This window comes from Pleurodeles waltl, chromosome 10 (assembly GCF_031143425.1).
Source record: "Pleurodeles waltl isolate 20211129_DDA chromosome 10, aPleWal1.hap1.20221129, whole genome shotgun sequence".
Taxonomy (NCBI): Eukaryota; Metazoa; Chordata; class Amphibia; order Caudata; family Salamandridae; genus Pleurodeles; species Pleurodeles waltl.
In genome coordinates, this window is record NC_090449.1 from 13,707,546 (window position 1) to 13,731,279 (window position 23,734).

Here is a 23,734-nt window from a genome sequence, read left to right on the forward strand (position 1 = left end):
AAGTCGCGGTTCCCAGCAATGCAGCCCAGCGAGGTGAGGCAAGGACTTACCTCCACCAAACTTGGACTGAAGAGTCACTGGACTGTGGGGGTCACTTGGACAGAGTCGCTGGATTCGAGGGACCTCGCTCGTCGTGCTGAGAGGAGACCCAAGGGACCGGTAATGCAGCTTTTTGGTGCCTGCGGTTGCAGGGGGAAGATTCCGTCGACCCACGGGAGATTTCTTCGGAGCTTCTGGTGCAGAGAGGAGGCAGGCTACCCCCACAGCATGCACAAGCAGGAAAACAGTCGAGAAGGCGGCAGGATCAGCGTTACAGAGTTGCAGTAGTCGTCTTTGCTACTATGTTGCAGGTTTGCAGGCTTCCAGCGCGGTCAGCGGTCGTTTCCTTATCAGAAGGTGAAGAGAGAGATGCAGAGGAACTCGGCTGAGCTCATGCATTCGTTATCTAAAGTTTCCCCAGAGACAGAGACCCTAAATAGCCAGAAAAGAGGGTTTGGCTACCTAGGAGAGAGGATAGGCTACTAACACCTGAAGGAGCCTATCAGCAGGAGTCTCTGACGTCACCTGGTGGCACTGGCCACTCAGAGCAGTCCAGTGTGCCAGCAGCACCTCTGTTTCCAAGATGGCAGAGGTCTGGAGCACACTGGAGGAGCTCTGGACACCTCCCAGGGGAGGTGCAGGTCAGGGGAGTGGTCACTCCCCTTTCCTTTGTCCAGTTTCGCGCCAGAGCAGGGGCTAAGGGGTCCCTGAACCGGTGTAGACTGGCTTATGCAGAATTGGGCACATCTGTGCCCAAGAAAGCATTTCCAGAGGCTGGGGGAGGCTACTCCTCCCCTGCCTTCACACCATTTTCCAAAGGGAGAGGGTGTCACACCCTCTCTCAGAGGAAGTTCTTTGTTCTGCCATCCTGGGCCAGGCCTGGCTGGACCCCAGGAGGGCAGATGCCTGTCTGAGGGGTTGGCAGCAGCAGCAGCTGCAGTGAAACCCCAGGAAGGGCAGTTTGGCAGTACCAGGGTCTGTGCTACAGACCACTGGGATCATGGGATTGTGCCAACTATGCCAGGATGGCATAGAGGGGGCAATTCCATGATCATAGACATGTTACATGGCCATATTCGGAGTTACCATGGTGAAGCTACATATAGGTAGTGACCTATATGTAGTGCACGCGTGTAATGGTGTCCCCGCACTCACAAAGTTCAGTGAATTGGCTCTGAACAATGTGGGGGCACCTTGGCTAGTGCCAGGGTGCCCACACACTAAGTAACTTTGCACCTAACCTTTACCAGGTAAAGGTTAGACATATAGGTGACTTATAAGTTACTTAAGTGCAGTGTAAAATGGCTGTGAAATAACGTGGACGTTATTTCACTCAGGCTGCAGTGGCAGGCCTGTGTAAGAATTGTCAGAGCTCCCTATGGGTGGCAAAAGAAATGCTGCAGCCCATAGGGATCTCCTGGAACCCCAATACCCTGGGTACCTCAGTACCATATACTAGGGAATTATAAGGGTGTTTCAGTAAGCCAATGTAAATTGGTAAAATTGGTCACTAGCCTGTTAGTGACAATTTGAAAGTAATGAGAGAGCATAACCACTGAGGTTCTGGTTAGCAGAGCCTCAGTGAGACAGTTAGGCACCACACAGGGAACATATACATGCACACCTATGAGCACTGGGGCCCTGTGTGACAGGGTCCCAGTGACACATACATATAGGCCACAAACCTATGAGCACTGGGGTCCTGACCAGCAGGATCCCAGTGACACATAACAAACATACTGAAAACATAGTGTTTTCACTATGAGCACTGAGGCCTGGCTATCAGGATCCCAGTGAGACAGTGAAAACAGTGACAAACACCCTGACATACACTCACAAACAGGCCAAAAGTGGGGGTAACAAGGCTAGAAAGAGGCTACCTTCTCACACAACCCCCCCCCCAAACGAAGGACAATAAGGCTAACCTTGGCCAGTTGAGACTTTATTGTCTAAGTGGTGATAAGTAGAGAGTAGCTCTGCAATAGACTGGTTACTCCCTTTATCATCCACTATATGGTTACTTCCCTGTGGGGATGTAAACCACCCTGTTTGAAGTTTTTTAGCTAAGCAACAATGTGAAGATGTATTTTCAGAGTTTCTATCAGTAAGTTTTAGTTTAGAGCAGTGGGAATTGTCCACTGAACCTATTTGTAGTGATGGAAATGCCAGACAGGGATGCTGTCTCAATAAAGCCATAGCTGGGCAAAAACTTTGTCCATTTGGCTGGAAGAGAGAACAGGGATGCTGTTTCTCTTGAGTTGGAGCAGGGCAAGGATGCTGTCCTATGAGCTCCACACTAGGGCAGGGATACTGTCCTAAGTGTTGTGAGGCAGTGCAGGGTTTCTGCACTAAAGTTTCTCTGGGAGGGTTGGAGGGATGCTCCATGTTAACTAAAATGGTGCTCTTTTTGTCACCAATGTTAGTTATCCCACAGAGAGGTACTTCTACCTCAGGGAGTCCAGCTTTGCCAGCTGATGATTCCCTTGGAACAGGTGCCACCCCAGGAGAGGTTTCTCCCACCACAGGAATGGTATCCTGAATGGTAGGGTGGTTAGGGGATACTGTGATACCCTTTTTACCTGTTGATGGAGAGGGATCCTGAGTTTTCAGGCCTTCTCTCCTTTGCTTTTTCATTTCAGTAGAAATGAGAGGGAACAATTCCTCAGGGATGCCCAGCATGGCTGCATGGGCATAAAACTCTACATCAGCCCAACCTGAGGCCTCTAGGTCATTACCTAAGAGACAGTCTACAGGCAAGCTAGGTGATACCACCACCTGCTTAGGGCCAGTAACTCCACCCCAACTAAACTGAATTATAGCTAAGGGAAGAAACTTAGTGGAGTTATGGACATCAATAATCTTATACTGTTGTCCAATGATGTGTTGATCAGGGTGCACTAGGTTTTCAGTCACCAAAGTGAAACTGGCACCTGTGTCCCTGTAGGCCAAGGCCTCAACACCATTTATTGTAACTGTCTGCCTGTACTTATCCATTGTAAGGGGACAAGCAGCCAGTGTGGCAAGGCCAGTGCCACTAGGTGTGACAGAAACTGTCTTGGGACTGATGACATCAGTTTCCACTATGGACCCATAAGTGAACCCAACTACACCCTTTGCTTGACTGTTGCCAGCAGTCCCACCACTAGTACCACTACTGCTAGGGGCACTAGGGCTTGATGTATTAGTGGTGGTAGGCTCAGGGGGTTTACCTGGACAGGACTTATCCCCTGACCTATGGCCTCTATTTTTACACACAAAGCACCAAGGCTTTTTAATGTGTGCAGGTTGGGAAGAAGAGGAAGAATTTGTTTTATCCCCACCCTCTGAAGAGTGTTTAAGATTTGAAGTGGGATCTTTGGTTTTACCCTTATCCCCATGCTTATCTTGAGATTTTTCACCATCTTTCTTCTTATTGCCATCTTTGTCACCCCCTGTATGAACTTTTCTGTTCACCCTTGTTCTGACCCATTTGTCTGCCTTCTTTCCCAATTCTTGGGGAGAGGTCAGATCAGAGTCTACCAGGTACTGGTGCAACAAATCAAACACACAATTATTAAGTATATGCTCTCTCAGGATTGTGTTATACAGGCTTTCATAATCAGTAACTTTACTGCCATGTAACCACCCCTCCAAGGCCTTCACTGAATGGTCAATGAAATCAACCCAGTCTTGTGAAGACTCCTTTTTGGTCTCTCTGAACTTTATCCTGTACTGTTCAGTGGTTAAGCCATAACCATCCAGGAGTGCATTCTTAAGAACTTGGAAATTATTAGCATCATTTTCTTTCACAGTAAGGAGCCTATCCCTACCTTTTCCACTAAATGATAGCCATAGGATAGCAGCCCACTGCCTTTGAGGGACATCCTGTACAACACAGGCCCTCTCAAGTGCAGCAAACCACTTGTTAATGTCATCCCCCTCCTTATAAGGGGGAACTATCTTGTGCAGATTCCTGGAATCATGCTCTTTTGCAGGATGACTATGGGGAATACTGCTGCTGCCACCATGGGTATCTAAACCCAACTTCTGTCTTTCCTTCTCTAATTCAAAAGACTGTCTATCCAAATCCAGCTGTTGCTTTTTAAGCTTCAGTCTGGTTTGTTCCACCCTCAACTTATTGAGTTCCCTCCCTAACATTCTGTCATCAGGGTTGGTGGGGGGGACATTTCTAGAAACAGAGCTATGATGGGAATGAACAGAAGGAGACCTGTCCCTTACAGAAGCCACCCTAACAGCTTGGTTTACAGAAACATTACTACCAGTATGGTGAGAATAAATGCTTTTGCTATGATGTGAGACAACACTATTTATTTGGTGTGGCTCATCAGCATTACCATCTATGCTAGATTGTCTAGTAATGGGCAGGCTAGGAAGTTTCTTTCCTGAATCTTTTCCTGGGGGAGTCCCTGAATCAGATTGGGAACTATTAGGTACTTTTTCAACAGATGGGGCACCTATGGCCTTATCCTGTTCTCTAAGCATGTTAAGTAACAGTTCCAAGGAAGGATTTTTCCCTACACTCAAACCTCTCTCTATACAGAGACTCCTTGCTCTTTTCCAGCTAAGGTTGTCATATGCAAGTTTGGACAGATCAACCCTTTGGCCTGTGCCAGACATTTTTTAGAGAGAGTTAAAGTGATAGAAAAAGAGAAAAAAGTTTTCAGAACTTTTTGGAAAGACAGAAAAAAACTTTTTAAACTTTTAAGAACTTTTTGAAAGTTTAGAAGTACTTTTCAGCACTTAGAAAAGAGTGAAAAGAGGAAATGCAAAACTTTTTGGCTATGTGTATATACACTGACCTTGTTTTGTATATTTTTCTCTTATGAAAAGTACAATGACAAGAGTGGTAAGTAGTCTCAAGCCCTTATCCCACCACTGCACAACCAATGTAGGAGGCTGGACTGGCTTGTAGTGAGTACCAAGGGGTACTTGCACCTTGCACCAGGCCCAGTTATCCCTTATTAGTGTATAGGGTGTCTAGCAGCTTAGGCTGATAGATAATGGTAGCTTAGCAGAGCAGCTTAGGCTGAACTAGGAGACGTGTGAAGCTACTACAGTACCACTTAGTGTCATATGCACAATATCATAAGAAAACACAATACACAGTTATACTAAAAATAAAGGTACTTTATTTTTATGACAATATGCCAAAGTATCTTAGAGTGTACCCTCAGTGAGAGGATAGGAAATATACACAAGATATATATACACAATAGCAAAAATATGCAGTATAGTCTTAGAAAACAGTGCAAACAATGTATAGTTACAATAGGATGCAATGGGGAAACATAGGGATAGGGGCAACACAAACCATATACTCCAAAAGTGGAATGCGAACCACGAATGGACCCCAAACCTATGTGACCTTGTAGAGGGTCGCTGGGACTATTAGAAAATAGTGAGAGTTAGCAAAATAACCCTCCCCAAGACCCTGAAAAGTGAGTGCAAAGTGCACTAAAGTTCCCCTAAGGACAAAATAGTCGTGTTAGAGGAATAATGCAGGAAAGACACAAACCAGCAATGAAACAACTGTGGATTTCCAATCTAGGGTACCTGTGGAACAAGGGGACCAAGTCCAAAAGTCACAAGCAAGTCGGAGATGGGCAGATGCCCAGGAAATGCCAGCTGCGGGTGCAAAGAAGCTTCGACTGGACAGAAGAAGCTGAGGTTTCTGCAGGAACGAAAAGGGCTAGAGACTTCCCCTTTGGTGGACGGATCCCTCTCGCCTTGGAGAGTCGTGCAGAAGTGTTTTCCCGCCGGAAGAACGCCAACAAGCCTTGCTAGGCACAAATCGTGCGTTTAGCGTTTTTGGACGTTGCTGGGGCCCAGTAGGGACCAGGAGGTCGCAAATTGGACCTGAAGAGAGAGGGGACGTCGAGCAAGACAAAGAACCCTCACTGAAGCAGGTAGCACCCGGAGAAGTGCCAGAAACAGGCACTACAAGGATGCGTGAAACGGTGCTCGCCGAAGTTGCACAAAGGAGTCCCACGTCGCCGGAGACCAACTTAGAAAGTCGTGCAATGCAGGTTAGAGTGCCGTGGACCCAGGCTTGGCTGTGCACAAAGGATTTCTGCCGGAAGTGCACAGGGGCCGGAGTAGCTGCAAAGTCGCGGTTCCCAGCAATGCAGCCCAGCGAGGTGAGGCAAGGACTTACCTCCACCAAACTTGGACTGAAGAGTCACTGGACTGTGGGGGTCACTTGGACAGAGTTGCTGGATTCGAGGGACCTCGCTCGTCGTGCTGAGAGGAGACCCAAGGGACCGGTAATGCAGCTTTTTGGTGCCTGCGGTTGCAGGGGGAAGATTCCGTCGACCCACGGGAGATTTCTTCAGAGCTTCTGGTGCAGAGAGGAGGCAGGCTACCCCCACAGCATGCACAAGCAGGAAAACAGTCGAGAAGGCGGCAGGATCAGCGTTACAGAGTTGCAGTAGTCGTCTTTGCTACTATGTTGCAGGTTTGCAGGCTTCCAGCGCGGTCAGCGGTCGTTTCCTTATCAGAAGGTGAAGAGAGAGATGCAGAGGAACTCGGCTGAGCTCATGCATTCGTTATCTAAAGTTTCCCCAGAGACAGAGACCCTAAATAGCCAGAAAAGAGGGTTTGGCTACCTAGGAGAGAGGATAGGCTACTAACACCTGAAGGAGCTTATCAGCAGGAGTCTCTGACGTCACCTGGTGGCACTGGCCACTCAGAGCAGTCCAGTGTGCCAGCAGCACCTCTGTTTCCAAGATGGCAGAGGTCTGGAGCACACTGGAGGAGCTCTGGACACCTCCCAGGGGAGGTGCAGGTCAGGGGAGTGGTCACTCCCCTTTCCTTTGTCCAGTTTCGCGCCAGAGCAGGGGCTAAGGGGTCCCTGAACCGGTGTAGACTGGCTTATGCAGAATTGGGCACATCTGTGCCCAAGAAAGCATTTCCAGAGGCTGGGGAGGCTACTCCTCCCCTGCCTTCACACCATTTTCCAAAGGGAGAGGGTGTCACACCCTCTCTCAGAGGAAGTTCTTTGTTCTGCCATCCTGGGCCAGGCCTGGCTGGACCCCAGGAGGGCAGATGCCTGTCTGAGGGGTTGGCAGCAGCAGCAGCTGCAGTGAAACCCCAGGAAGGGCAGTTTGGCAGTACCAGGGTCTGTGCTACAGACCACTGGGATCATGGGATTGTGCCAACTATGCCAGGATGGCATAGAGGGGGCAATTCCATGATCATAGACATGTTATATGGCCATATTCGGAGTTACCATGGTGAAGCTACATATAGGTAGTGACCTATATGTAGTGCACGCGTGTAATGGTGTCCCCGCACTCACAAAGTTCAGTGAATTGGCTCTGAACAATGTGGGGGCACCTTGGCTAGTGCCAGGGTGCCCACACACTAAGTAACTTTGCACCTAACCTTTACCAGGTAAAGGTTAGACATATAGGTGACTTATAAGTTACTTAAGTGCAGTGTAAAATGGCTGTGAAATAACGTGGACGTTATTTCACTCAGGCTGCAGTGGCAGGCCTGTGTAAGAATTGTCAGAGCTCCCTATGGGTGGCAAAAGAAATGCTGCAGCCCATAGGGATCTCCTGGAACCCCAAAACCCTGGGTACCTCAGTACCATACAGGTATACTAGGGAATTATAAGGGTGTTCCAGTAAGCCAATGTAAATTGGTAAAATTGGTCACTAGCCTGTTAGTGACAATTTGAAAGTAATGAGAGAGCATAACCACTGAGGTTCTGGTTAGCAGAGCCTCAGTGAGACAGTTAGGCACCACACAGGGAACATATACATGCACACCTATGAGCACTGGGGCCCTGTGTGACAGGGTCCCAGTGACACATACATATAGGCCACAAACCTATGAGCACTGGGGTCCTGACCAGCAGGATCCCAGTGACACATAACAAACATACTGAAAACATAGTGTTTTCACTATGAGCACTGAGGCCTGGCTATCAGGATCCCAGTGAGACATTGAAAACAGTGACAAACACCCTGACATACACTCACAAACAGGCCAAAAGTGGGGGTAACAAGGCTAGAAAGAGGCTACCTTCTCACAAAGACGAAGAGCCAACATTACCCAAATCTATTATTCCATGAAGCTAGAATAGGTCTACGCTGCGAAGCTCCCAGACACGCACCATTAGCACTGTGAAGACAAACCCTCTCCTGGATATCAGGCAGGAGCTGCTGCCCATCACAAGCCACCTGGTGTTTAGCAAGCAGGCTGTGATGCTGCCAGCCCTGGACTTGTAGCAGTCAGCCACCCACAACCCAGCAGTTTGCACATCTCTGGGATGCCTAGAAGTGGTGGATAGACTCAAGGCAGGACCACTGCCCCACAGTTAATGTTTGGGACTGCCAGCATGAAGCAGGTGAGTGCTTCCTGCCACGTGTCACTCCAGGGGAGGTTTTAAAGCACAACAGAGCTGAACCTCCCACCCCCAACATCTTCTCAAGAACATTGAGGTGACAATTGTGGCCAGTGGAGAGGAAGCGGGGAGCTTCTGCTGGGCAATGGCTGTAGTTCTTCTCGTCTGTCAGGAGATCTTGTGTCATCTTTGCGCTAGCCTTCAGCCTTGGCTCCATCTGAGTCTTGTATTCTGTTATTATATGGTCTTTGTGTAACCCACAGTCTGCAGCTGGAATGCCATCACACTTATTCTCCTGTTCAGCTCCTCACATTTCTCAATTTCCACGTCAATAGCGTCTCTTCTTTGATCTCAAGGGAACTCACCACATCATCCCTTCAATGCAAACCCTGCACTGGCTCCAGGTCAAGGACAATTCCAACTCTAAAGCCCTTTACCTGATGCACTAAGCTTAGCAGAGCCAAACACCAGGCTGTTTGAGAAAGTTGTTTTCACCTTTTCAACTGAAAAAGACTTATGTTGGATTCCCAAAGAGAATCAGGTTTCCACACTGTGAAGAATATATGTTTTGAAACAATCCAATAGAGCTGCACTCTATGACATTCCATTAGTACCTCTGGATAGAAAAGGTTTCATGAACTTCCGGCATTGACAAATGACAGCCCTTTTCAGAACCACCTATGTTTTGTAGCCAGACCCTCCACGGCCCCGTAGCCTAACACGAAAAGGACTGAATGGGTCTTCGGACCCTCATTCTAGAGCGCAAAGACTACACACATAACCTTCCAAAAGATCAGCTATAACTTCAAGTCCAACTTTTCCCTTACTTAAACCACCCAGACTCCCTCCAGGGGCACGTAGTAGGTGCCTTGTGGCATTAAAAGAACAGGAAACATGATACAACAATAACATTTGTAATAAATGTGAATAACTCAATGTTTATGTTCCCTATGAGATTAACGTCTTTCCCTTCTCCAACCCGCACCAATCGAACAGCGTTGGTGTTATAGCTTATCCCTTCCACAGATTATGGCCCTCATTTCAACATTGGCGGGCGGCACCGCCTCCCGCCAAGTTGAAACCGCCGGGCGGCCACCAATGCAGCTGCACTCCCGCGGGGTCTATTTGGAGATCCCCGCTGGGCCGGCGGGCAGAAACTGGTTTCCGCCCGCCGGCCCAGCGGGGATCTCGGCCGCAACACGGGAGACGGCTCCAAATGGAGCCGGCGGTGTTGTGGCGCTGCAACAGGTGCAATTGCACCCGTCGCGCTTTTACAGTAAAAAGCTCCATGGGGCCCCCTGGGGCCCCGTGACTCCCCTTTCCGCCAGCCTTTTCATGGCGGTTCATACCGCCATGAAAAGGTTGGTGGGAGGGGGACTCGTAATCCCCTGGGCAGCGCTGCAAGCAGCGCTGCTCTGGGGGAATACAACCACCGGAACAAAAGTGGCGGGAAACCGCCGGTCCCAGCGGTGCAACCGCGGTCGTAATGCCTGAGTTTGTACGGCCAGCCTGTTGGCGGTACAAACTCCAAAACAGCCCTGGCGGTCTTTGACCGCCAGGGTTGTAATGAGGGCCTATGTTTTTGACACTTTTTGAGTTTCTGGATCAAGAATTCTCTGGGTCCAAGCTTTTGTAAACCTGTACTTAATACTGTGAGCAGGGTTCTGGAAGAGAAGACCTCTGACATCCTCACATGCTGACATGGGTCATGCCCTCCAGTAACACCTACCCATCTGCTTTGCAAGTTGCTCATTCTTTAGGATGTGTCATCTCCAATGACTGAAAGAGCCCAGGAGTTTAGCATTCACTCTGTGCCCACCCTTGGACCCCAGGTGGGTGGAACTGCTGGTACGTGCTCTGCTATAGGTCAGATACTAGTGCTGGGTACACAGCTGCTCCAGCTGAAAGGTGCCTCCTCCCTCTCCTGCCCAACCTCCATCTGCAGCTGGTCACCCCCTGTAACAGGTGGGGGGTCCTGTCCCTAGCACCGGTCCGGTCTGTCCCCGTGGGTCAGGGGTAGGTTGCCCAACACCGAGGAAGGGCAGACCGACCCGTAGAGGGCGGAGGCGGGCTACCCAAGAAGGAACTGGACTCCAGGGAAAGGACAAGGTAGCCCATAAGGGACCAGTACAGCCTGGTCAGTGGTGGCAGACGCAAGCCTGGCCCTCAGGGCTGACTAGTGCATGATGGCACACTTCAAGGGGCATTTAGCAAGGGGCAGTTGCAGAAGACCCACAAGGGGCAGTTGCAGAAAACCCAGAAGGGGCAGTTGCAGAAGACCCAGCAGGGGCAGTTGCAGATGACCCACAGGGGGCAGTTGCAGATAACCCACAGGGGGCAGTTGCAGAAAACCCAGAAGGGGCAGTTGCAGATGACCCACAGGGGGCAGTTGCAGATGACCCACAAGGGGCAGTTGCAGAAGACCCACAGGGGGCAGTTGCAGAAGACCCACAGGGGGCAGTTGCAGAAAACCCAGAAGGGGCAGTTCCAGAAGACCCACAAGGGGCAGTTGCAGAAGACCCACAGGGGGCAGTTGCAGAAGACCCACAGGGGGCAGTTGCAGAAGACCCACAGGGGGCAGTTGCAGATGACCCACAAGGGGCAGTTGCAGAAGACCCACAGGGGGCAGTTACAGAACACCCACAGGGGGCAGTTGCAGATGACCCACAAGGGGCAGTTGCAGAAAACCCAGAAGGGGCAGTTGCAGAAGACCCACAAGGGGGCAGTTGCAGATGACCCACAAGGGGCAGTTGCAGAAGACCCACAGGGGGCAGTTGCAGATGACCCACAAGGGGCAGTTGCAGAAGACCCACAGGGGGCAGTTACAGAAGACGCACAAGGGGCAGTTGCAGAAGACCCACAGGGGGCAGTTGCAGAAAACCCACAAGGGGCAGTAGCAGAAGACCCACAAGGAGGCAGTTGCAGATGACCCACAAGGGGCAGTTGCAGAAGACCCACAGGGGGCAGTTGCAGAAGACCCACAGGGGGCAGTTACAGAAGACGCACAAGGGGCAGTTGCAGAAGACCCACAGGGGGCAGTTGCAGAAGACCCACAAGGGGCAGTAGCAGAAGACCCACAGGGGGCAGTTGCAGATGACCCACAGGGGGCAGTTGCAGAAGACCCACAAGGGGCAGTTACAGAAGACCCACAGGGGGCAGTTGCAGAAGACGCACGAGGGGCAGTTTCAGAAGACCCACAAGGGGCAGTTACAGAAGACCCACAGGGGGCAGTTGCAGAAGACCCACAGGAGGCAGTTGCAGGAGACCCACAGGGGGCAGTTGCAGAAGACCCACAGGGGGCAGTTGCAGATGACCCACAAGGGGCAGTTGCAGAAGACCCACAGGGGGCAGTTGCAGATGACCCACAGGGGCAGTTGCAGAAGACCCACAGGGGGCAGTTGCAGATGTTCCACAGGGGGCAGTTGCAGATGACAAACAAGGGGCAGTTGCAGAACACCCACAGGGGGCAGTTGAAGAAGACCCACAAGGGGCAGTTGTAGAAGACGCAAAAGGGGCAGTTGCAGAAGACCCACAGGGGGCAGTTGCAGATGACCCACAAGGGGCAGTTGAAGAAGACCCACAAGGGGCAGTTGTAGAAGACGCAAAAGGGGCAGTTGCAGAAGACCCACAGGGGGCAGTTGCAGAAGACCCACAGGGGGTAGTTGCAGAAGACGCACGAGGGGCAGTTGCAGAAGACCCACGAGGGGCAGTAGCAGAAGACCCACAGGGGGCAGTTACAGAAGACCCACCAGGGGCAGTTGCAGAAGACCCACCAGGGGCAGTTGCAGAAGACCCACAGGGGCAGTTGCAGAAGACCCACAGGGGGCAGTTGCAGAAGACCCACAGGGGGCAGTTGCAGAAGACCCACAAGGGGGCAGTTGCAGAAGACCCACAGGGGGCAGTTGCAGAAGACCCACAAGGGGCAGTTGCAGGAGACCCACAAGGGGCAGTAGCAGAAGACCCACAGGGGGCAGTTGCAGAAGACCCACAAGGGGCAGTTGCAGAAGACCCACAAGGGGCAGTTGCAGAAGACCCACAAGGGGCAGTTGCAGATGACCCACAGGGGGCAGTTGCAGAAGACCCACAGGGGGCAGTTGTAGAGGACCCACAAGGGGCAGTTGCAGAAGACCCACAAGGGGCAGTTGCAGAAGACCCACAGGGGGCAGTTGCAGAAGACCCACCGGGGGCAGTTGCAGATGACCCACAGGGGGCAGTTACAGAAGACACACAAGGGGCAGTTACAGAAGACACACAAGGTGTAGTTGCAGAAGACCCACAAGGGGCAGTTGCAGAAGACCCACAGGGGGCAGTTGCAGAAGACTCACAGGGGGCAGTTGCAGAAGACTCACAGGGGGCAGTTGCAGAAGACCCACAGGGGGCAGTTGCAGATGACCCACAATGGGCAGTTGCAGAAGAGCCACAAGGGGCAGTTGCAGAACACCCACAGGGGGCAGTTGCAGATGACCCACAGGGGGCAGTTGCAGAAGACCCACAAGGGGCAGTTACAGAAGACCCACAGGGGGCAGTTGCAGAAGACGCACGAGGGGCAGTTTCAGAAGACCCACAGGGGCAGCTGCAGAAGACCCACAAGGGGCAGTTACAGAAGACCCACAGGGGCAGTTGCAGGAGACCCACAAGGGGCAGTTGCAGATGACCCACAAGGGGCAGTTGCAGAAGACCCACAGGGGGCAGTTGCAGATGACCCACAGGGGCAGTTGCAGAAGACCCACAGGGGGCAGTTGCAGATGACCCACAGAGGGCAGTTGCAGATGACCCACAAGGGGCAGTTGCAGAACACCCACAGGGGGCAGTTGAAGAAGACCCACAAGGGGCAGTTGTAGAAGACGCAAAAGGGGCAGTTGCAGAAGACCCACAGGGGGCAGTTGCAGATGACCCACAAGGGGCAGTTGAAGAAGACCCACAAGGGGCAGTTGTAGAAGACGCAAAAGGGGCAGTTGCAGAAGACCCACAGGGGGCAGTTGCAGGAGACCCACAGGGGGTAGTTGCAGAAGACGCATGAGGGGCAGTTGCAGAAGACGCACGAGGGGCAGTTGCAGAAGACCCACAAGGGGCAGTAGCAGAAGACCCACAGGGGGCAGTTACAGAAGACCCACCAGGGGCAGTTGCAGAAGACCCACCAGGGGCAATTGCAGAAGACCCACAGGGGCAGTTGCAGAAGACCCACAGGGGCAGTTGCAGAAGACCCACAGGGGGCAGTTACAGAGGACGCACAGGGGGCAGTTGCAGAGAACCCACAGGGGGCAGTTGCAGATGACCCACAGGGAGCAGTTGCAGATGACCTACAGGGGGCAGTTGCAGAACACCCACAAGGGGCAGTTGCAGAACACCCACAAGGGGCAGTTGCAGAAGACCCACAAGGGGCAGTTGCAGATGACCCACAGGGGACAGTTACAGAAGACGCACAATGGGCAGTTACAGAAGACGCACAAGGGGCAGTTGCAGAAGACCCACAAGGTGTAGTTGCAGAAGACCCACAGGGGGCAGTTGCAGAAGACCCACAGGGGGCAGTTGCAGGTGACCCACAAGGGGCAGTTGCAGAAAACCCACAAGGGGGCAGTTGCAGAAGACCCACAGGGGGCAGTTGCAGATGACCCACAGGGGCAGTTGCAGATGACCCACAGGGGCAGTAGCAGAAGACCCACAGGGGGCAGTTGCAGAAGACCCACAAGGGGCAGTTGCAGAAGACCCACAAGGGGCAGTTGCAGAAGACCCACAAGGGGCAGTTGCAGATGACCCACAAGGGGCAGTTGCAGAAGACCCACAGGGGGCAGTTGCAGAAGACCCACAGGGGGCAGTTGTAGAGGACCCACAAGGGGCAGTTGCAGAAGACCCACAGGGGGCAGTTGCAGAAGACCCACAGGGAGCAGTTGCAGAAGACCCACCAGGGGCAGTTGCAGATGACCCACAGGGGGCAGTTACAGAAGACACACAAGGGGCAGTAGCAGAAGACCCACAAGGTGTAGTTGCAGAAGACCCACAAGGGGCAGTTGCAGAAGACCCACAGGGGGCAGTTGCAGAAGACTCACAGGGGGCAGTTGCAGAAGACCCACAGGGGGCAGTTGCAGATGACCCACAATGGGCAGTTGCAGAAGAGCCACAAGGGGCAGTTGCAGAACTCCCACAGGGGGCAGTTGCAGAAGACCCACCAGGGGCAGTTGCAGAAGACCCACAGGGGGCAGTTGCAGATGACCCACAAGGGGCAGTTGAAGAAGACCCACAAGGGGCAGTTGTAGAAGACGCACAAGGGGCAGTTGCAGAAGACCCATAGGGGGCAGTTGCAGAAGACCCACAGGGGGCAGTTGCAGAAGACGCTCGAGGGGCAGTTGCAGAAGACCCACAAGGGGCAGTTGCAGAAGACCCACCAGGGGCAGTTGCAGAAGACGCACAAGGGGCAGTTGCAGAAGACCCACAAGGGGCAGTTGCAGATGACCCACAGGGGGCAGTTGCAGAAGACCCACAAGGGGCAGTTGCAGAACACCCACAGGGGGCAGTTGCAGAAGACCCACAGGGGGCAGTTGCAGATGACCCACAAGGGGCAGTTGCAGAAGAGCCACAGGGGGCAGTTGCAGATGACCTACAGGGGGCAGTTGCAGAATACCCACAAGGGGCAGTTGCAGAACACCCACAGGGGGCAGTTGCAGAAGACCCACAGGGGGCAGTTGCAGATGACCCACAAGGGGCAGTTGCAGAAGACCCACAAGGGGCAGTTGCAGAAGACGCACAAGGGGCAGTTGCAGAAGACCCACAGGGGGCAGTTGCAGAAGACCCACAGGGGGCAGTTGCAGAAGACGCACGAGGGGCAGTTGCAGAAGACGCACAAGGGGCAGTTGCAGAAGACCCACCAGGGGCAGTTGCAGAAGACGCACGAGGGGCAGTTGCAGAAGACGCACGAGGGGCAGTTGCAGAAGACCCACCAGGGGCAGTTGCAGAAGACCCACAAGGGGCAGTTGCGGATGACCCACAGGGGGCAGTTACGGAAGACGCACAGGGGGCAGTTGCGGAAGACCCACCAGGGGCAGTTGCAGAAGACGCACAAGGGGCAGTTGCAGAAGACCCACCAGGGGCAGTTGCAGAAGACGCACAAGGGGCAGTTGCAGAAGAGGCACGAGGGGCAGTTGCAGAGGACCCACAAGGGGCAGTTGCAGAAGACCCACAGGGGGCAGTTGCAGAAGACCCACAGGGGGCAGTTGCAGATGACCCACAGGGGGCAGTTACAGAGGACGCACAGGGGGCAGTTGCAGATGACCCACAGGGAGCAGTTGCAGATGACCTACAGGGGGCAGTTGCAGAACACCCACAAGGGGCAGTTGCAGAACACCCACAGGGGGCAGTTGCAGAAGACCCACAAGGGGCAGTTGCAGATGACCCACAGGGGACAGTTACAGAAGACGCACAATGGGCAGTTACAGAAGACGCACAAGGGGCAGTTGCAGAAGACCCACAAGGTGTAGTTGCAGAAGACCCACAGGGGGCAGTTGCAGAATACCCACAGGGGGCAGTTGCAGGTGACCCACAAGGGACAGTTGCAGAAGACCCACAAGGGGGCAGTTGCAGAAGACCCACAGGGGGCAGTTGCAGATGACCCACAGGGGCAGTTGCAGATGACCCACAGGGGCAGTAGCAGAAGACCCACAGGGGGCAGTTGCAGAAGACCCACAAGGGGCAGTTGCAGAAGACCCACAAGGGGCAGTTGCAGAAGACCCACAAGGGGCAGTTGCAGATGACCCACAAGGGGCAGTTGCAGAAGACCCACAGGGGGCAGTTGCAGAAGACCCACAGGGGGCAGTTGTAGAGGACCCACAAGGGGCAGTTGCAGAAGACCCACAGGGGGCAGTTGCAGAAGACCCACAGGGAGCAGTTGCAGAAGACCCACCAGGGGCAGTTGCAGATGACCCACAGGGGGCAGTTACAGAAGACACACAAGGGGCAGTAGCAGAAGACCCACAAGGTGTAGTTGCAGAAGACCCACAAGGGGCAGTTGCAGAAGACCCACAGGGGGCAGTTGCAGAAGACTCACAGGGGGCAGTTGCAGAAGACCCACAGGGGGCAGTTGCAGATGACCCACAATGGGCAGTTGCAGAAGAGCCACAAGGGGCAGTTGCAGAACACCCACAGGGGGCAGTTGCAGAAGACCCACCAGGGGCAGTTGCAGAAGACCCACAGGGGGCAGTTGCAGATGACCCACAAGGGGCAGTTGAAGAAGACCCACAAGGGGCAGTTGTAGAAGACGCACAAGGGGCAGTTGCAGAAGACCCACAGGGGGCAGTTGCAGAAGACCCACAGGGGGCAGTTGCAGAAGACGCTCGAGGGGCAGTTGCAGAAGACGCACAAGGGGCAGTTGCAGAAGACCCACCAGGGGCAGTTGCAGAAGACGCACAAGGGGCAGTTGCAGAAGACCCACAAGGGGCAGTTGCAGATGACCCACAGGGGGCAGTTGCAGAAGACCCACAAGGGGCAGTTGCAGAACACCCACAGGGGGCAGTTGCAGAAGACCCACAGGGGGCAGTTGCAGATGACCCACAAGGGGCAGTTGCAGAAGAGCCACAGGGGGCAGTTGCAGATGACCTACAGGGGGCAGTTGCAGAATACCCACAAGGGGCAGTTGCAGAACACCCACAGGGGGCAGTTGCAGAAGACCCACAGGGGGCAGTTGCAGATGACCCACAAGGGGCAGTTGCAGAAGACCCACAAGGGGCAGTTGCAGAAGACGCACAAGGGGCAGTTGCAGAAGACCCACAGGGGGCAGTTGCAGAAGACCCACAGGGGGCAGTTGCAGAAGACGCACGAGGGGCAGTTGCAGAAGACGCACAAGGGGCAGTTGCAGAAGACCCACCAGGGGCAGTTGCAGAAGACGCACAAGGGGCAGTTGCAGAAGACGCACGAGGGGCAGTTGCAGAAGACCCACCAGGGGCAGTTGCAGAAGACCCACAAGGGGCAGTTGCGGATGACCCACAGGGGGCAGTTACGGAAGACACACAGGGGGCAGTTGCGGAAGACCCACCAGGGGCAGTTGCAGAAGACGCACAAGGGGCAGTTGCAGAAAACCCACCAGGGGCAGTTGCAGAAGACGCACAAGGGGCAGTTGCAGAAGAGGCACGAGGGGCAGTTGCAGAGGACCCACAAGGGGCAGTTGCAGAAGACCCACAGGGGGCAGTTGCAGAAGACCCACAGGGGGCAATTGCAGAAGACCCACAGGGGGCAGTTGCAGAAGACCCACCAGGGGCAGTTGCAGATGACCCACAGGGGGCAGTTACAGAAGACACACAAGGGGCAGTAGCAGAAGACCCACAAGGTGTAGTTGCAGAAGACCCACAAGGGGCAGTTGCAGAAGACCCACAAGGGGCAGTTGCAGATGACCCACAAGGGGCAGTTGCAGAAGACCCACAGGGGGCAGTTGCAGAAGACCCACAGGGGGCAGTTGCAGATGACCCACAGGGGGCAGTTGCGGAAGTCCCACAAGGGGCAGTTGCAGAAGACCCACAGGAGGCAGTTGCAGAAGACCCACAGGGGGCAGTTGCAAAAGACCCACAGGGGGCAGTTGCAGATGACCCACAATGGGCAGTTGCAGAAGAGCCACAAGGGGCAGTTGCAGAACACCCACAGGGGGCAGTTGCAGAAGACCCGCCAGGGGCAGTTGCAGAAGACCTACAGGGGGCAGTTGCAGATGACCCACAAGGGGCAGTTGAAGAAGACCCACAAGGGGCAATTGTAGAAGACACACAAGGGGCAGTTGCAGAAGACCCACAGGGGGCAGTTGCAGAAGACCCACAGGGGGCAGTTGCAGAAGACGCACGAGGGGCAGTTGCAGAAGACGCACGAGGGGCAGTTGCAGAAGACGCACAAGGGGCAGTTGCAGAAGACCCACCAGGGGCAGTTGCAGAAGACGCACAAGGGGCAGTTGCAGATGACCCACAGGGGGCAGTTACAGAAGACGCACAAGGGGCAGTTGCAGAGGACCCACAAGGGGCAGTTGCAGAAGACCCACAGGGGGCAGTTGCAGAAGACCCACAGGGGGCAGTTGCAGATGACCCACAAGGGGCAGTTGCAGAAGAGCCACAAGGGGCAGTTGCAGAAGACCCACAAGGGGCAGTTGCAGAGGACCCAGAAGGGGCAGTTGCAGATGACCCACCAAGGGCAGTTGCAGAGGACCCACCAGGGGCAGTTGCAGAAGACCCACAAGGGCGTCAGTCGCTAACGGACCACAGTTTCATTCTCTTGCTCGTGTCCAGTCAACTTGCAGTGTTTTTGGGGTGACTGACTTCCAAAGCACCAACCTTCAGATCCCTGTGCACGATACCCATGTTGTGCAGGTAGAGCACGGCGTCCAGCACCTGCTGGATGAGTTGGCTAGCGTCCTTCTCCGTATAGTAGCCACGCTCAATGATCCGGTCGAAGAGCTCCCCTCCGGTCACCCTGTGGAGAGAAGGTACATCAGGGTATCAGTGACATCAGCTATCAAGTACCCTGGAGCCTCCCTGGCACTGGAGACTGAAGTGTCCAGCCTGGCAGTCGTTACCGCCATGGCGGACGGTGTGGAACACTGTCTTAATATGGAGAAAAGTACCACCAGCCTGTTGGCAGTACTTTCCTCCATATTAATGCCGTCCGCCTGGGTCATAATGACCCCCATAGTCTCACTCACACTCCCTCCAGAGTGCCAGAGATAGTATCTCACACACTCCATCCAGAATTCCTCAGATTCTATATTAGTCACACTCCCTCCAGAGTGCCTAGACACTATTTCACTCACTCTCTCCAGAGTGCCTCAGACACTGTAACACATGCTCTCTGCAGAGTGCGTCAGACACGATCTCACTCACTCTCCCTCCAGAGTGCCCCAGATAGTATCTCACTCACACTTCTTCGAGAGTGCCCAGATACTATCTCACTCACACTCCCTCCAGAGTGTCTCCCACGCTTGCACATTCACACCCCCTCCAGAGTGCCCCATATACTATCTCACTCAAGCTCCCTCCAGTGCTTCTGATAGTATATCACTCACACTCTTTCCAGAGTACCTCAGATACTATCTCACTCACATTCTCTCCAGAGTGCCTCAGTAGTGCCTCAGATACTATCTCACTCAAACTCTGTTTCAAGAGTGCCTCAGATACTATCTCACTCATGTTCCCTGCAGAGTGCCTTAGATACTATCTCACTCTCGCTCCCTCCAGGGTGCCTCAGATACTATCTCACTCACGCTCCCTCCAGAGTGCCTCAGATACTATCTCACTCTCCCTCCCTCCAGGGTGCCTCATATACTATCTCACTCACACACCCACCAGATTGCCTCTTACTGCCTCAATCACACTCCCTCCAGAGTGCCTCAGATACTATCTCACTCACGCTCCCTCCAGAGTGCCTCAGATACTATCGCACTCACGCTCCCTCCAGAGTGCCTCAGATACTATCTCACTTACACTCCCTCCAGAGTGCCTCAGATACTATCTCACTCACGCTCCCTCCAGAGTGCCCCAGATACTATCTCACTCACACACTCCCTTCAGAGTACCTCAGGTAGTATCTCACTCACACACTCCCTCCAGAGTGTCTCAGATACTATCTCACTGACGCTCCCTCTAGAGTGCCTCAGATACTATCTCACTCACGCTCCCTCCAGAGTGCCTCAGATACTATCTCCCTCACATTCCCTCCAGAGTGCCTCAGATACTATCTCACTCACGTCTTCTCCAGAGTGCCTCAGATACTATCTCACTAACACACTCCCTCCAGAGTGTCTCAGATACTATCTCACTCATGCTCCCTCCAGAGTGCCTCAGATACTATCTCACTCACACTCCATCCAGAGTGCCTCAGATACTTTCTCACTCACACACTCCCTCCAGAGTGCCTCAGATACTATCTCACTCACGCTCCCTCCAGAGTGCCCCACATACTATCTCACTCACGCTCCCTCCAGAGTGCCTCAGATACTATCTCACTCACACTCCCTCCAGAGTGCCTCAGATACTATCTCACTCGCACTCCCTGTAGAGTGCCCCAGATACTATCTCACTCACACACTCCCTCCAGAGTGCCTCAGATACTATCTCACTCACACTCCCTGCAGAGTGCCCCAGATACTATCTCACTCACACACTCCCTCCAGAGTGCCTCAGATACTATCTCACTCACGCTCCCTCCAGAGTGCCCCAGATACTATCTCACTCACACACTCCCTTCAGAGTACCTCAGGTAGTATCTCACTCACACACTCCCTCCAGAGTGTCTCAGATACTATCTCACTGACGCTCCCTCTAGAGTGCCTCAGATACTATCTCACTCACGCTCCCTCCAGAGTGCCTCAGATACTATCTCCCTCACATTCCCTCCAGAGTGCCTCAGATACTATCTCACTCACGTCTTCTCCAGAGTGCCTCAGATACTATCTCACTAACACACTCCCTCCAGAGTGTCTCAGATACTATCTCACTCATGCTCCCTCCAGAGTGCCTCAGATACTATCTCACTCACACTCCATCCAGAGTGCCTCAGATACTTTCTCACTCACACACTCCCTCCAGAGTGCCTCAGATACTATCTCACTCACGCTCCCTCCAGAGTGCCCCACATACTATCTCACTCACGCTCCCTCCAGAGTGCCTCAGATACTATCTCACTCACACTCCCTCCAGAGTGCCTCAGATACTATCTCACTCGCACTCCCTGCAGAGTGCCCCAGATACTATCTCACTCACACACTCCCTCCAGAGTGCCTCAGATACTATCTCACTCACACTCCCTGCAGAGTGCCCCAGATACTATCTCACTCACACACTCCCTCCAGAGTGCCTCAGATACTATCTCACTCACGCTCCCTCCAGAGTGCCCCACATACTATCTCACTCACGCTCCCTCCAGAGTGCCTCAGATACTTTGTCACTCACATACTCCCTCCAGAGTGCCTCAAATACTATCTCACTCACGCTCCCTCCAGAGTGCCCCAGATACTATCTCACTCACACACTCCCTCCAGATTGCCTCTTACTGTCTCAATCACACTTCCTCCAGAGTGCCTCAGATACTATCTCACTCACGCTCCCTCCGGAGTGTCTCAGATACTATCTCACTCAGACTCCCTCCAGAGTGCACCGGATACTATCTCACTCACACTCCCTACAGAGTTCCTCAGATACTATCTCACTCAAACTCCCTAGAGAGTGCCTCAGATACTATCTCACTCACGCTCCCTCTAGAGTGCCTAAGATACTATCTCACTCACGCTCCCTCCAGAGTGACCCAGATACTATCTCACTCACGCTCCCTCCAGAGTGCCCCAGAGACTATCTCACTCACGCTCCCTCCAGAGTGCCTCAGACACTATCTCACTCACACTCCCTCCAGAGTGCACCAGATACTATCTCACTCACGCTCCCTCCAGAGTGCCTCAGACACTATCTCACTCACACTCCCTCCAGAGTGCCTCAGATACTATCTCACTCTCGCTCCCTCCCGGGTGCCCCAGATACTATCTCACTCACACTCCCTCCAGAGTGCCTCAGATACTATCTCACTCACGCTCCCTCTAGAGTGCCCCAGATACTATCTCACTCACAGTCCCTCCAGAGTGCCTCAGATACTATCTTACTCACACACTCCCTCCAGAGTGCCTCAGACACTATCTCACTCATGCTTCCTCCAGAGTGCCTCAGATACTATCTCACTCACGTCTTCTCCAGAGTGCCTCAGATACTATCTCACTCACGCTCCCTCCAGAGTGCCCCAGATACTACCTCACTCACGCTCCCTCTAGAGTGCCTCAGATACTATCTCACTCACACTCCCTCCAGAGTGCCTCCGGTACTATCTCACTCACGCTCCATCTAGAGTGCCTCAGATACTATCTCACTCACACTCCCTCCAGAGTGCCTCAGATACTATCTCACTCACGCTCCCTCCAGAGTGTCTCAGATACTATCTCACTGACGCGCCCTCTAGAGTGCCTCAGATACTATCTCACTCACGCTCCCTCCAGAGTGCCTCAGATACTATCTCCCTCACATTCCCTCCAGAGTGCCTCAGATACTAACTCACTCATGTCTTCTCCAGAGTGCCTCAGATACTATCTCACTCACACACTCCCTCCAGAGTGCCTCAGATACTATCTCACTCACGCTCCCTCCAGAGTGCCCCAGATACTATCTCACTCACACTCCATCCAGAGTGCCTCAGATACTTTCTCACTCACACTCCCTCCAGAGTGCCTCAGATACTATCTCACTCACACTCCCTGCAGAGCGCCTCTGATACTATCTCACTCACACTCCCTCCAGAGTGCCTCAGATACTATCTCACTCACACTCCCTCCAGAGTGCCTCAGATACTATCTCACTCACGTCTTCTCCAGAGTGCCTCAGATACTATCTTACTCACACACTCCCTCCAGAGTTCCTCAGATACTATCTCACTCACACTCCCTCCAGAGTGCCTCAGATACTATCTCACTCACGTCTTCTCCAGAGTGCCTCAGATACTATCTCACTCACACACTCCCTCCAGAGTGCCTCAGATACTATCTCACTCACGCTCCCTCCAGAGTGCCCCAGATACTATCTCACTCATGCTCCCTCCAGAGTGCCTCAGATACTATCTCACTCAGACTCCCTCCAGAGTGCCTCAGATACTATCTCACTCACGTCTTCTCCAGAGTGCCTCAGATACTATCTCACTCAGACTCCCTGCAGAGTGCCCCAGATACTATCTCACTCACGCTCCCTCCAGATTTCCCCAGATACTATCTCACTCACACTCCCTCCAGGGTGCCTCCGGTACTATCTCACTCACGCTCCCTCCAGAGTGCCCCAGATACTATCTCACTCACACTCCCTCCAGAGTGCCTCAGATACTATCTCACTCACACTCCCTCCAGAGTGCCTCCGGTACTATCTCACTCACGCTCCCTCTAGAGTGCCTCAGATACTATCTCACTCACACTCCCTCCAGAGTGCCTCAGATAGTATCTCACTCACGCTCCCTCCAGAGTGTCTCAGATACTATCTCACTGACGCGCCCTCTAGAGTGCCTCAGATACTATCTCACTCACGCTCCCTCCAGAGTGCCTCAGATACTATCTCCCTCACATTCCCTCCAGAGTGCCTCAGATACTAACTCACTCACGTCTTCTCCAGAGTGCCTCAGATACTATCTCACTCACACACTCCCTCCAGAGTGCCTCAGATACTATCTCACTCACGCTCCCTCCAGAGTGCCCCAGATACTATCTCACTCACACTCCCTCCAGAGTGCCTCAGATACTTTCTCACTCACACTCCCTCCAGAGTGCCTCAGATACTATCTCACTCACACTCCCTGCAGAGCGCCTCT

The 23,734-nt window shown here is 53.3% G+C and overlaps 1 protein-coding gene across 3 annotated transcripts in view; it reads right to left on the bottom strand.

Moving 5' to 3' along the window:
* The window catches only part of PNCK (pregnancy up-regulated nonubiquitous CaM kinase), a 223,459-nt gene that overhangs the window by 46,990 nt on the left and 152,735 nt on the right, over window positions 1-23,734 (bottom strand). For all 3 annotated transcript variants that reach the window (XM_069209409.1, XM_069209411.1, XM_069209410.1), the window contains one exon: window positions 18,685-18,823. In XM_069209409.1, the coding sequence (XP_069065510.1) occupies window positions 18,685-18,823 (139 nt within the window). The remainder of the gene's footprint in view (window positions 1-18,684; window positions 18,824-23,734) is intronic.